Raw genomic sequence first — 13,059 nt, forward strand, 5'->3', positions numbered from 1 at the left:
TGAATCAGTGAGTTTAGTTTGAGTGAGGATTTTGGAGTGAAACGTCGTGGTTGTATCGAACGAATAAAAAACCCCGTACAATGCCAAAAGAAAATTGAAGTTTATGTGGTTAAAAATACGAAAAATCTGGAAAAATTTACATTTTAAGTGCAAATTAGGTGCTCCAAAATAGTTTTTCGATACGAAATTGTGATTTTAGGTTGATTTTGTGCGGAAAATTAACATCTTTTAGTTCGGAATATTGTCGCGAAAGTGAATTTTTAACTCCTATAAGTAAATGTGTGTGACGAGCCGATGAGATAATCGACATCCACAGACATTTTTGGAGTTATTCATTTTTTTTATTCAAATTCCACACTGTGAATTGAAAAGAAAACATTTATTTTGACAAAGTTAAACATCCATTATTCACGTAAAAAAAACCTGGAAATTATGCAATGATCACATTTGGTCAGATGCTTGTAGCATATGCATAAACAATACATTTTAGTTACAAGTTTTCGTGTAAATTATTGGAATTTTCGCAGAGACTACCATAAATTTAAGGACACGCTCGCTATATAAAGTAAATTTTACAATTTAAATATTTTTCTCTTGTTGCGAGAGGTAGACAAACACTATTCACTGTGACCGTGTGTTGGGGATTTGCATGAGCGGTCGAAGGCGGTATATATGGTACAACAAATACGGTGTGAACCAGAGGAATATATCGGTGATGTCGCAGAAATTGCAAGAAAATTCCTCGACATGAGAACAAGGGTCAATGCACGTGCTTGGAGTACCTTAATGAACCATCGCCCACCGTGCTTCTTCATTCTCAATACCGCCTGTCCATTGCTTGATTCATTCGTCAAAATTTCCTATTCTCGCCCATTTTAGTTGCAGATGTACAAACTCTTTGCTTCTGTTGTCTTACCTCATCATTCCTCCTAACCGACTTAAACTACATTTATGTATTAAGAGTTTATATGTACATCGGATTGGGCAATGGAGACAACATATCCAAAGTTAGACTCCAACATATACCTACTGGAAATGTGGAATAAAATAAAACAGACAAGTGTGGGTTCCACAAGGTCTACATGTTGATTGAATGTTATTAAGATTATTTTATTGTCACGCTCAATGGATAAAGTGCACTTTTTTATACCAAAAAATGTTCCATCACAGTGAATAGCGTTTCCTCCACGCAAAGTGTTGACACAAGAATGATTTTTTTCTGTGTAACTTCCACCTAATAGAATAATTTCTTCTTCTGCACAGATTTTCTTTTAAACATAAAAACGAAAGACTCGAATAGCCGATTAAACATGGGAACTATCAAAGCATCAATTTCAAGTGCCTCATTCACACTCCTCGTGCTTTTAGTCACTGTAAGTATTCCGATTTATGACAATATGTATCATATTTTACGGTCTGTTACATATTAGTATGCTAAAATAAATTGAATTTTTATGTGTTCATATCTGTGTGATATAAAACATAGGATGGGTAAAAAGTTCGTTTGATTCCAAACACTTTTTTGTAAAAAAAAAAGTCAGATTTTATTCATAGTTCTTGCTTAGTTTTAAATAAAATATTTTTAAGGTGAAAATAAGGTGACGAAAAATTTTAGATTTTTCCCCTGTATCGCTATACTTCATGCGCACTACAATTTCCAGTGCGCTCAAGAGGCAAGGGAACGCATCGATCGGTACTCTGGCTTCTCTTCAGTATCAAATAAATCTTTCGCCTTTTACTAAAGATTTCTGTGGAGAGGAGCACTCAAATGAGTCTAATATAAATTTTTTGTTAGTGCCCGACGAAAGTTGGGCCATTTTAAACATTTACACAACAAAGGGTTAACAGTCTACTCCACGCCGGGGGGCATATCCAGGTTAATATTAGTAGTAATAGAAGAATATTCTTTATTCATTAAATATTATTCTTTATTAATTCTTTACAATATTCAATTGATTTTTTGAACCCTTCACATCCAGCATAATATTGTAAAAATATTAAAATATTGATTTTTTGCTTTTCATAGCGTTATATGTATTTTACTTAACCTTAAGAACGACGTGAACGAAAAACTCTTTCATTCTAACAGCTTCAAATGAAGCAAAATTAGGGTAATCAAATTTAATTTCAATGATTTTTATTTAATTTTTAAGCATTGAAAAACAATTTTTGGAAGGACTTGGAGTTATTTTTTCAAAGCACGTTTTTACACTGTTTTTTTTTTATTTTTTTAAACAAATTAGAACGAGAATAAAATCTTTTAAGAATATTCGAGTTTAGCAGATCGAAACCCTTTCATTCTTGAGTAATAAATTTGGTCATTGAAGCGTAAATTAAGGGAATATCAAAATATCAAATAAATTAGAATTAAAGAAAGGAGCTTAATAGGACCCAGCAGTTTCAGCGTATGGCATTCAAAGGGTTAACAGAAAATAATCAATTTTTTAGTTTCCCTATTCCTTATGCAATTTCAATATTATTAAATTTGCTACACATAAAAATAGCTCAACGAACTTTCCACCAAACTGGAGCCAATATTTAATCCTTTCATACATCTACCTTTGCAACATAACACTTTAAAACAATAATTCGATTGTGCGTGTGTTGTATACCTCCCTCCACCTGCAATAAATTATATTATTTTGCTAGGCGTATGGAAATGAATAAAAATTTTTTGAGTTGCGTAATTAATAGAGAAAATAGGCAGCACTTACACACAGCATCTCAAATTCAATGAACACACCACCATCTATCTAACATGTTAAATTGGAGAAATAGAAAAAGAAAAAAACAAAAAACCCATAGAGAAAATCAACTTGAAATGCTATTATTGCATTTGTTCTTAATACCATTTTCTGCTTTTAATTATGTTGGAGCGCAGTCGAAGAGAGTGATTGCATTTTTTTGTGAGTGGATTTTCTTGTAGATACACTCCAGGAAAATAAAGCTGGAGATTGGAATCTTCATGTGTGAAATTGTTCATATTTCTGGTACGTAGCGGCACAATCAATCACTTCCATTGTACTTTCAATTAAACTGCCGCACCAAACGTAAGAAGTGAGATTTGCTTTCAGAGAAATAATTATATACGGCATTTTATATACATAGTCCGAAATTCACTGAATCGGCATATTTTTGATGCGTGAGATGCGGTACAGATCGATGATCTGTTGCATAAAAAATGAGCACACAGCTGAAAATGAAAGAAAAACAGAGTTATTGATTGCATAAGATCTGCACAAGCACATGATGATTTTTTCTCCCTCCCAACATGAATGGTCAATGCTGCAGTCTATGCTATAACGGTGGATGGCATACTGTCTCGATTGTCGCCAAAGATTCTCTTTCTCGTGCACGTCTATGCCAATATGTGTTGAACACATAAGAACTGTTCTAGATGCACAGTTACCATTCATCAATCAGTGCACTTCTCGTGGTCGCGCGGAAAACCAATTTCCGGATTAATATCTTAAAGAAATCTTCATTCTCGAGTTGCTCGCTCTCTGGTGGTTAAATGTTTGACCAGGAAAACCCATAAAAAGATCAACGCAATTAAGTTGAATGGCGATTCATGGTCAGGTGAATGAAATTTCATTTTCAATCGTCCAATTTTGTCATCACTGAACCATCCAAAATATTGTGTGGGTGACAATACGCTCAAGGTCAAAATTAGTGTCGAATTTGTATTGCAAACAACAATATGCTCTCCTCTCATGTTGAGATAATCTGGTGCGTGGTTCACCCAGAAATGTGTTTTCATAATTTATTCACATCGTGATATAATTTCGTGTGAGAATTTTCTTCTTTTATTTTAACTTCTTCTTAACACTAAAAGCCATTAAGGTATAGAAGGGATTGAAGATTTTCAAAAGAAAATTATTGAGATGCTACAAAAGCCCATTTTTGATGAGAAAAATCGACCCAGTAGCCCCATTTGATCTATATAGCAATTCATTTACATTTGTAACAATGAATGCAGGTTGTTGCACAATCAGTGATAACTTTCATCGCGAAAGAAGCACACTTTTTTGTGAGACACAGAAACTCCACTTATTATTTAGCAATAGCACAGTCTCTCTATTTGGTGTTTGAAGCATTGACGTATCATACGAAAATTATAATATATAGTCATGCCATACCCACCTATTTGAAAATTAGGCCTTCAGGTGAAATAATTTCATAGAATAAACTCACTCAAATTATATTACTTCAATAGCATTGAAGTGTTGCCACCTATTTAGCTTCTTCATGGAGTTTTTATTTTTTTTTGCCTTATTTGATAGTCTATCGTTAGAATAATAATATTTGAATATATCGATTAAGAGGAATAAAACTAGGGGAGATTGGGGCAAAAAAAAAGTTTAGGAAAAAGCTCTAAAAATCATTCATATTTCCGTAAGAAGATTAAGCATTTTTATAATAAAGGAGTTTATACGTTGTCCTTAGGAAAAATCCCTCATTCTAGAAAGCATCGTGATATGAATATTTTTTTTAAGACAATCAAAAAGATTTTTTTTAAATTTAAAACAGTTGGAAAAGGCCGACAAATTCTTGCCCAAAAATCTAACAATGACGTCACCATTCTGCTTTTCGTCTTTTTTAATGCATGAAGCATAAAAAAATGTCTCAAAATCGTGTAGAGTATTTCATGCATTGAAAAAAGCATAAAATATTGTGGTGACGTCATCGTTTGCATTTTTGAACAAATCCTTGAAGAGTTTTCCCAACATAAACTAGAAAAAATAGAAAATTTGGTCGAATTTATGTTCATTTTACAATTTCTGATTTTTTTTATCGAACCGTGAGGCTTTATCTTACAAAATTGGATAAACTCCTTTTCTGCCTTGCAATTTTTCACAAATAATTTTTTATCTGTTTGCAAAAATGGTTGAACTTTTCCTAAAACCATTGCATTGTTTGATTTTATTAGGCCCAGTCTCCCGTAGATAATTTTAAAAGAAAAAGATGAAGACCATCAGATTAAAAGTTCAAGTTTCTGAAAATAAAATAATTTTCCAACCTTGTATAATATTGTTGGATAAAATAACAAAGACTTCCATCCACTCTCTCTCTTCGCACAGCATAAGGTCACTCTTTGTGCATTTAGATTATGTATCTTGCAAATGAAGAGAATATCAAAGAAAATCTTTTTGAATTTTGAATCTTATTAGAATTTATTTAAGGAAGCACCAACTATCAACATGCGGAAGAGTTAAAGGGGAAAAAATACTTTATGACTTCCGCTTAGATTTTGCAGTCTAAATTTCCAGATTCATGATAAACTAAAGAAACCTGGAAAACCCACCATCTTTTGTGAATCCCCAATGGAATGAATGTAAATCATCTAAATTCATAAAATAAGAAAAAAAAAGATTTGCACAAAAACGTGCATTTTGTTTGAAAATATGGAAAATATAATTATCATAAATGCGCATTTCTTTTTATGGAAATTCATGCAAATGCCTGATTATGCTTAAATAGCTGCATACTCACTTTATGCAGTTAAATATTTATGTATATAAATATTACCCCCATACCTTCTTGACATGGATCGCGACACGGAGTCGATTTCACTCTCGTTCGTCCATAAATGGTTGGGCACTCTTAGCAACATATAATATGTTGAAGCTATGGGTGAAAAGTACATTTTGCAGAAAGAGCTAAAACGTCATTGTTTGGGTTTCAACTCCTCATGATCACGCAGCTTATTCACCACACGGCGAAAAAATGCAAATTCATAAAATATTTTCTTTATGCATCTTATGGAAGTTTAATTCACAATTCTCAGTAAATGATAAATATGCAAAGTACACAGGAGAACAAGATGTTTTCCTTTCAAGTATTAAACTCACTTCCACTGAAGGCACTCCAAAATCACCGCATAATGTGGTATAAGATGTGCATCAAATGCATTTGAATAAATAACAACTTATGTGGTTTGGGATGGAAGATTCCTGCAGCATCATTGCTGCCACAGCTCTATGTAGGAATGATATCTTAAGGGAAGAATGTGACTTGTAGCCAATCAATGTATCAGCAGTGCTTTTTCTAATTGAAGATTATATTACTTTCTGCCATTGGATTTCACCGCATGCGGGGAGAAAGAATTGAAAATGAACTTGTTTGTGAACCGTCAGTGATGCCTTTTCAAGTGTCATAAAGGTTCATTGTTCTATTGCATCAAAATGTGATCTCTTCTTAGTTGTTGTTCAGCCTCATGCTCTGATTCCTAAAACAGATTTTCTGGACATGATGTGTAGCATATACTTTGTATGTATTTTATCCCCCCATTCACAAATGATTCAGCAGAATTTTTAGCTGGAAGTGCATTAAATTGTATTTATGTTACAATAATTATGTTTATTTGCATATCCGAATCTCTTGCAACTTTGGCCGTTATATAGCTCTATGAAGCTGTTAGTATATTATGTTTGTTTTAACTCATTTTTTTTAATGATATTTCATTTAAACAAACGAGAAATTAATCCTGAAAAAGAAGTTTATCATTTATTTTAAAAGGAAAATAAGCATAAAAATGAATTTGTAGGTATTAAACCCATTAGAATAAATTATGTATAATTTTCTGTTCATTACAATGGTGAATAATAGTTTGCAAAATTTTATAATCTTGATCTTTTGCAAGAATAAGACATAAAGCTTACGTTAGTTGTTACGGATATTAAATTAGTAAACAGCGTCAGACAATTTTAAATGACTATATTACATTTTTTTAACTTACTTTTTTTATGTTGTAAAAGCTTTATTGGTTTTTCATGCTACATAATAAAAGATTTTAAAATTTCAAGATTAAATGACGATGAGTTGGAAATCTATTTATGAATTTTAAATTTAATTATAATCGTAGAAAATGGGATAAATTTTATAGAATTCAGATTTTTCAGTTAGAGAATTCTAGATCAGTATTCTTGGTTGTAGAGTAAGAGACATTTAGACTTAAGTAAAATTTGATTTGTTGACTCACTCAAGCGTTAGGAATTCTAAGAAATACAACAAAAATTAAGAATTAAATGGATTTAAGGAAACTTATCTGGGAAAATGCACGAAACGGATTTCCAACACCTTAGGACGTCCTAAAATTAATTCTTCAATTTCGTACAATCCTTATGTTCATTTTTAACAAAGTTATAGGTATCCATAAACGGTTAATAAAGATATGTAGGTACTTAACGTACTTAAGATGTCCAAATTGGGTAATTTTCCCCTAACTTTTAACTGAAAAGTAATTTAATTTTCAATTTTTTTCAAGCTTTCTGTAACAAAAGACATAAGTTTTCTTTCCTAATCACCCCAGTTTCTTTAAAACAAACTTAACTTCTTTCTATTAATTTAAAACTACTTTGCAGTGCTTGAGTGCTTTGTACTTTCCAATGATGGTTTACACACCACAACTCTCTTTCTACATAAAACTTCCCTCCACTTGACTATGTATATTTTGGCATGTTAGAACGCATCCACCGCGACGAAATTCAAATTAATTTCACTTTACGTCGTTAATTAATTGAGATTTTTTATTGAATAACTGTGAAGTAAATATTTTTACAAAAAAGATCCCAAAATGTAAAATAATTAATTCATTTTTGGACCTACATTTATGAAAACTAAAGAGATGTTTTTTTATGATTCTCTTTTCACCGCATGTACAAAAAATATGTAGGTACTTTTCACCCACGTTTTGCAGCAATAGAAGGAACAATTTTGTTTTCATTTGCACTTTCGTCTAAAATAAAGCATCTCTATGTAATTCCAACATTATATCAAATTTTTGTATTTGTTTTATTCCACTACAGTGAAGATGAAACTTTTGTAAATAGCTTTTGAGGTTTTTTTTCGCAACTATGAAAAGAAAATTATACCTACTTTGGCGCAATGGAAATAAAAAATGAAACGACATAAATATGAATAATAATCCGGTGGGTGAAGCACATAGTAATACGGCGTTTGTTGCGCGAGAAAATTTATAGAAGAGTATTGTAGGGCCCATCTAATGGGAATGAAAGGAGAAAGACATCGAGAAAATGTGAAACTGAAAGCGATATCGTGATCACTTTACAATGATCTTCACTTATGATTGATAGTCCAATTGGATTTTCTTACATATACGGAGGTGTCGTGATGACATGTGGAAATTAATTGTGTGTTTATGGAACAATGCGGTGGTTGAATTTAATAATGAATCATACAAAGCAATTCTCGATTGAGGATGTGTAGTGGTGAATAAAATAGGAAGAGCCTCTCACACTTCCCGATATTATTGTATTTATTATTATACAAAACTTTATAGCCATTCGGACGTTTTTTTGTGTGAACCATCTTTGGCATTATGCAATGGAGAAAATCGAAGAGAGAATGTCCATTTTATTGAAGCAATTATCGAGTAATTGTGAATCAGAAAATTCAGCTGTTTCGACCTGCACAAATCTTCGAGTTTCTTTTTCAATTTATTTTTTTTTTACTATTGAAAAATTCATGTAATCTCTATAGGCACAGAGAGAAAGACTCAATAAAAAAGATTGAATTTTATTATAAATAAAAACTGCAAGTAAAATGCCTAGGGCAATAATTTTGTAGAGATAAAATCATTGTTGTTGACTTTATCATTTTATAAATCTACTGAAGAAAATGAAAATATCACATGTTTCTCTGTCTTAATGACACACTTAATGCAAAAATAGCATTCTTTATAATGAAGATGAATAAATACATCGTATTATGTATATTTCTCTCTTCACCTCCTTCGCTGGAAGTATATGTATGTGGACGAATGCAGAAGTGAATGACCAGATAGATTGTTAAAATATGCATGAATTTTGAATTATGGTGAGATTACATAATGAGATGCGAAAACTACGGGATGACACTCAACATCAGTTGATACGCTATGTACCATTCATTGCGGGGATATTGCATTGTTAATGGCGAAGAACCTTACTTGGGCAATATTATTGCAATTTGACCTATTTCGCCATCGTGCATATTAATTAAATGAAAATTCTACTCACCAATGCTTGTGGAATAACGTATATTCTATTCTTCATTTGCAGGTGTCTCTGCTGACGGTTCATTGTCAGGAAGCTGGCACAGAATTCGCACCTCACGTCACAGCAACATGCAAAGCCGGCACCATGAATATCAGGGTACAACTCACAGGTCCCTACACAGGTGCCGTCCATGCACGGGACTATCGGAATTCCCACTGCATGGTATTCGGGAATGGGAGCAATATTGCCACGATGAGCCTGAATCTTCTAGCGCGACAGGGTCAAAATGACTACTGTGGCATCCTTGTGAGCAACGTGAGTGGGGATGTAAGATTCTTATGCTTTACCTTACTAAAATTACTACCTTTCAGCACACTTACACACCCGCATTTTACGAGATGTAAATAGTAATCTCGGGTAACTCCCACAAATGATTTAATTGGCACACCAACTCACAATATATTGTGTTGTTTCCATATGGACAGGTTGTGTGTGAGAACAATAATGCAATTAGCATATTTGACGCTCTCTCGGTGCATCGCGCATAAAGTGACGACTGTGTTAAATTTTCTATTGAATTTTCATAACGGATGAAACGGTTGCTGATGGTGCGCGGTCTGCGTAGCCCCATCTACTTTTACTTTAAAACGACACGCGTGTCGGTATATAAGGTCAGTTTATTGCAAAGGGTCGGTCTGAAAATTCATGTAATGATTTAACATTACATTATAAAAGCATGTTAGTTTTTTCATTAAACAACAATTTAGCAAAGTGAATTAAGTGCATTGTTTGCGTTTTGATTTTAAATAAAAACATAAAGGCTAATTTATGATTCAAGGGTCGTGGCATCATTGTTGTATTAAGGGGGGAGAAACTTCTGTGTAAAGAAAATTATTCTTTTGAACGGAAGAATATTCCAGAAATTTTTGTTTTCATTTAAAACAATTGCAAAAGAACAAGTTCTTGTTGGAATTAGAATTATGTTGGGCTCACAATGCTCATAGAATTTCAAGAGGTCCTTTCACTTTATGGATTTCGCATCATGATTTAGGAAATACTTTCTAGGCAAGAAAAATGATCAAGAGACTAATAAAATAGCTTAAAGTAGATTTAAATTTTTTACTGGGGTCAGCTGGGAAAAATCAAAGGGAAATGCATCAATTCTCTTTGTATAATCTCTTTGAAAGTCTTTAAAAAATTTCAGAAAAATTTTAAAGGAATTGTAGGATAAGAACTACTGCTCAAGTAGGAAAATTCCGAATTTGAAGGAGTTTATTCATTTTGTTAGTTTAACGCAGAGAAAGCAGAGATGTTTAGAAATCTTTCAATATTCTTTTAAGATCAGGTTAGGAAAACTCAGAAAATTATTGGTTGAAAATAAAATATTCGACTTAGGTCTTTTAAGCCAGTCCTAAGTTTCATAAACTAAGTAAGCCAAAGTTTTCTAACTAAGTTAGGACTTAGCTATTTAAAGTTAGGCTTAAGTGTTCGAAGTTAGGCCTAATTTTTTAGGCTAGATTTTAGTTTTAATGGTTCTGTTTTAAATTTTTTAATGTTAGGTAAGACGGGATTAAAAACGGGATAAGAAAATACCTTCAGTCCCGGATTTAATCTGATCATATCTTTAGAACCCTAAAAGCCTTACATTAAAAAACTTACGACCGGACTAAAAAATTAGGTTTGTTCTAAAAAGCTTAGCCTAGTCTAGAGTACGGATTTTAATACAGTAAAATTTATATTAAAAATACGCAATTTTGTTAGTTTTAGTTTTATCCGTTCAATCAAATCCAAACCAAACTTTGTTAAATTAAGCAAAAGTGTTTTCAAGTTAAAATTCATCAGCACGTTAAATTAGAACTTTCTACTCGACCGTGAATGGTAAGCATTGCAGATGTATGTAAGTATATGTAGCAACAAGAATTCTTTCAAGTCTAATGCTTCACGTATGCTCATAGAGTGACGTCTAACAATTTTTACCTCTAACGTATTCATCACGCGGAAATGTTCATTGGTATTTGGTGTGTGTGAAGCGATCAAATAATAAACACTGCAAATTTGGCTAATTGCTGTACAGTTTCCGTGAGATTGCATAAATACATAATGTCAGGAAAATGAGGGAGAGCATATACTTAAAAAGAATACCGATAGCATCTCCCAAAATGCTCATAAATTTGTGAATAAAAATGTGGGAATAAAATTAATCACATTTGGCGTGAAATTCTTTAATGGCGACCCTTTTTTACTTCTTCGTTTTTTTTTATATCTTTGAGCAATCCCAGCAGCGGAAAACGCATGCAGTGTTGAATTTCTAATCTTAAATCGCCAACATTCGAAGAAATAAAGTTGTATACCTACCACTTTTGCATTTCTTGGGCATTTCTACAAAAAAAGAATAAGAGGCATAAGCAAGTAGAGTGTGGTACTTGAGAATGCGTGCTGAACTATTGCACTTTCTTGCGGTGGCCGGCATGGAACACCTCCATTGTTTTCGCGTATACATAGCAAAAGATCGAAAGCAATCTTTTTTTATCATCGTTACTATGATCTTCTTTTCTATTACGTTCCGCCAATTAGTGGTTGGGGATATGATATATAGGAAAAGAGAGGGAGAGAGAGGGAAGAAGCAAAGAGTATCAGGATGCGAAAAAGGCACCGGAAAATGCTTGCATGTTGCACATTTGTGCGAAGATTAATTTATCAATAGGTTTACGTGATGCCCAAGATTGCTACACATTTAGTAATGATATAGAAATAATACATTCGTGCATGTTCTCTATACGATCGCGGCTGATCTTGGCTGTTTTGTGATCGTGTGAATGACGATTTCAAGGCTTTTTTACGCGGATAATGTGTGTAAGAGATTATTCAAGAGGATGACGGTCGTCAAATTGGCGTTCCACGCGCATATTTTAGCATCATCCCACATTGTAAGTATTGTGATCATAAGCTCATGTGAGTGAATAGATGGAGTAGATCATCAATATTGTATTTGCAAACTTTTAGTGCGTTTTAAACTGACATTGACAATAAATTGAAGAATCGCGCCTCCATTACAGCTAGTTATTTTGTGATGAATTCTATGCACGGAAAGGCGTAAAATATATATATATATATATATAAATATGTATCTTTTATGATCACAAAGAGATTTCGATCGTGATCGGGTTGATGGGGTGAGTTGCATATCAATTTTGAAGAACATTGTAACATTGACCACGACCATGCAAAAGAACATGGTTTTTCACAACTTGTTTCATTAATCATTATTTGCTCTCGGCTTATTACAACAGATTACCATTCCTTTTATATGATTTACGAAATAATAATAAGTAAATATATGGTTTTTCCATATTGCAATGTTGCCTCGTGTTGTTGTTAGTACCCATAGAATGCCCTCACGGTATCACGAAGTTCCCTTATTTCTCTTGTGGCGCAAAAATTAGCATTGTTTCTTCTTCATTTGCGAATAGGCAAACGTTATGTATGCATTTTATATATATAACAACAAGTTCACAATTGCATTTCTCTCGCTTTTCAAACTAGAAAAAAAAGAAGTTGCAATTTGCATAGAAATGCTATGAATCAATTGTTTTTCGAATATACTAGAATATTTAGACTATTTTCATGCACAATTCTTTTCATACATTTTTTTCTATTTAATATATTGCATGTGCCATTTTTTAAAATATGTTTGTATTATATACAGAGTGCCTCTAATTATATGTTTTTTACGCACATAGAATAACGTAATATTGTGCATGTGTCACAATTTTTCAATTGCCAATGGAATCATTCAACAAAATACCATTGAATCAATTTAATTTCAACGTGCAAAGCAGGTGAATTGGAAAATTATAATTTCAATAACTATATATTTCATTTGATTCACCGAAGGCATACATACATATATATAGTAGCTACTGCAATGTTGCTGTTAGAAACAGTTAAATTGATAGAACCATCATTTTTTATTCAAGCTGATATACGGAGAATTTATCAACCAGACTGCACTTTTCCATTCGTTGATTTTGACTTGGTTTTGTGGACTTGTGGTGCAGAA

The 13,059-nt window shown here is 32.7% G+C and overlaps 1 protein-coding gene and 1 non-coding gene across 4 annotated transcripts in view; both read left to right on the forward strand.

The window, feature by feature from the left end:
* Positions 1 to 13,059, forward strand: part of LOC129793528 (uncharacterized) — a 27,869-nt gene continuing 14,810 nt past the window's right edge. For 2 of the 3 annotated variants that reach the window (XM_055833651.1, XM_055833643.1), the window contains exons 1-3: positions 1 to 565; positions 1,264 to 1,373; positions 9,063 to 9,314. In XM_055833651.1, coding sequence (XP_055689626.1) covers positions 1,311 to 1,373; positions 9,063 to 9,314 — 315 coding nt within the window. In that variant the 5' untranslated portion in view covers positions 1 to 565; positions 1,264 to 1,310. Of the gene's footprint in view, positions 566 to 1,263; positions 1,374 to 9,062; positions 9,327 to 13,059 lie in introns of all 3 variants that reach the window. The other variant, XM_055833634.1, reaches the window with a different exon arrangement.
* Positions 1,694 to 1,815, forward strand: LOC129788223 (U5 spliceosomal RNA). Its single transcript, XR_008750336.1, has one exon. It is a non-coding gene; the product is annotated as a U5 spliceosomal RNA (small nuclear RNA).

Source organism: Lutzomyia longipalpis, chromosome 1 (genome assembly GCF_024334085.1).
Source record: "Lutzomyia longipalpis isolate SR_M1_2022 chromosome 1, ASM2433408v1".
Taxonomy (NCBI): Eukaryota; Metazoa; Arthropoda; class Insecta; order Diptera; family Psychodidae; genus Lutzomyia; species Lutzomyia longipalpis.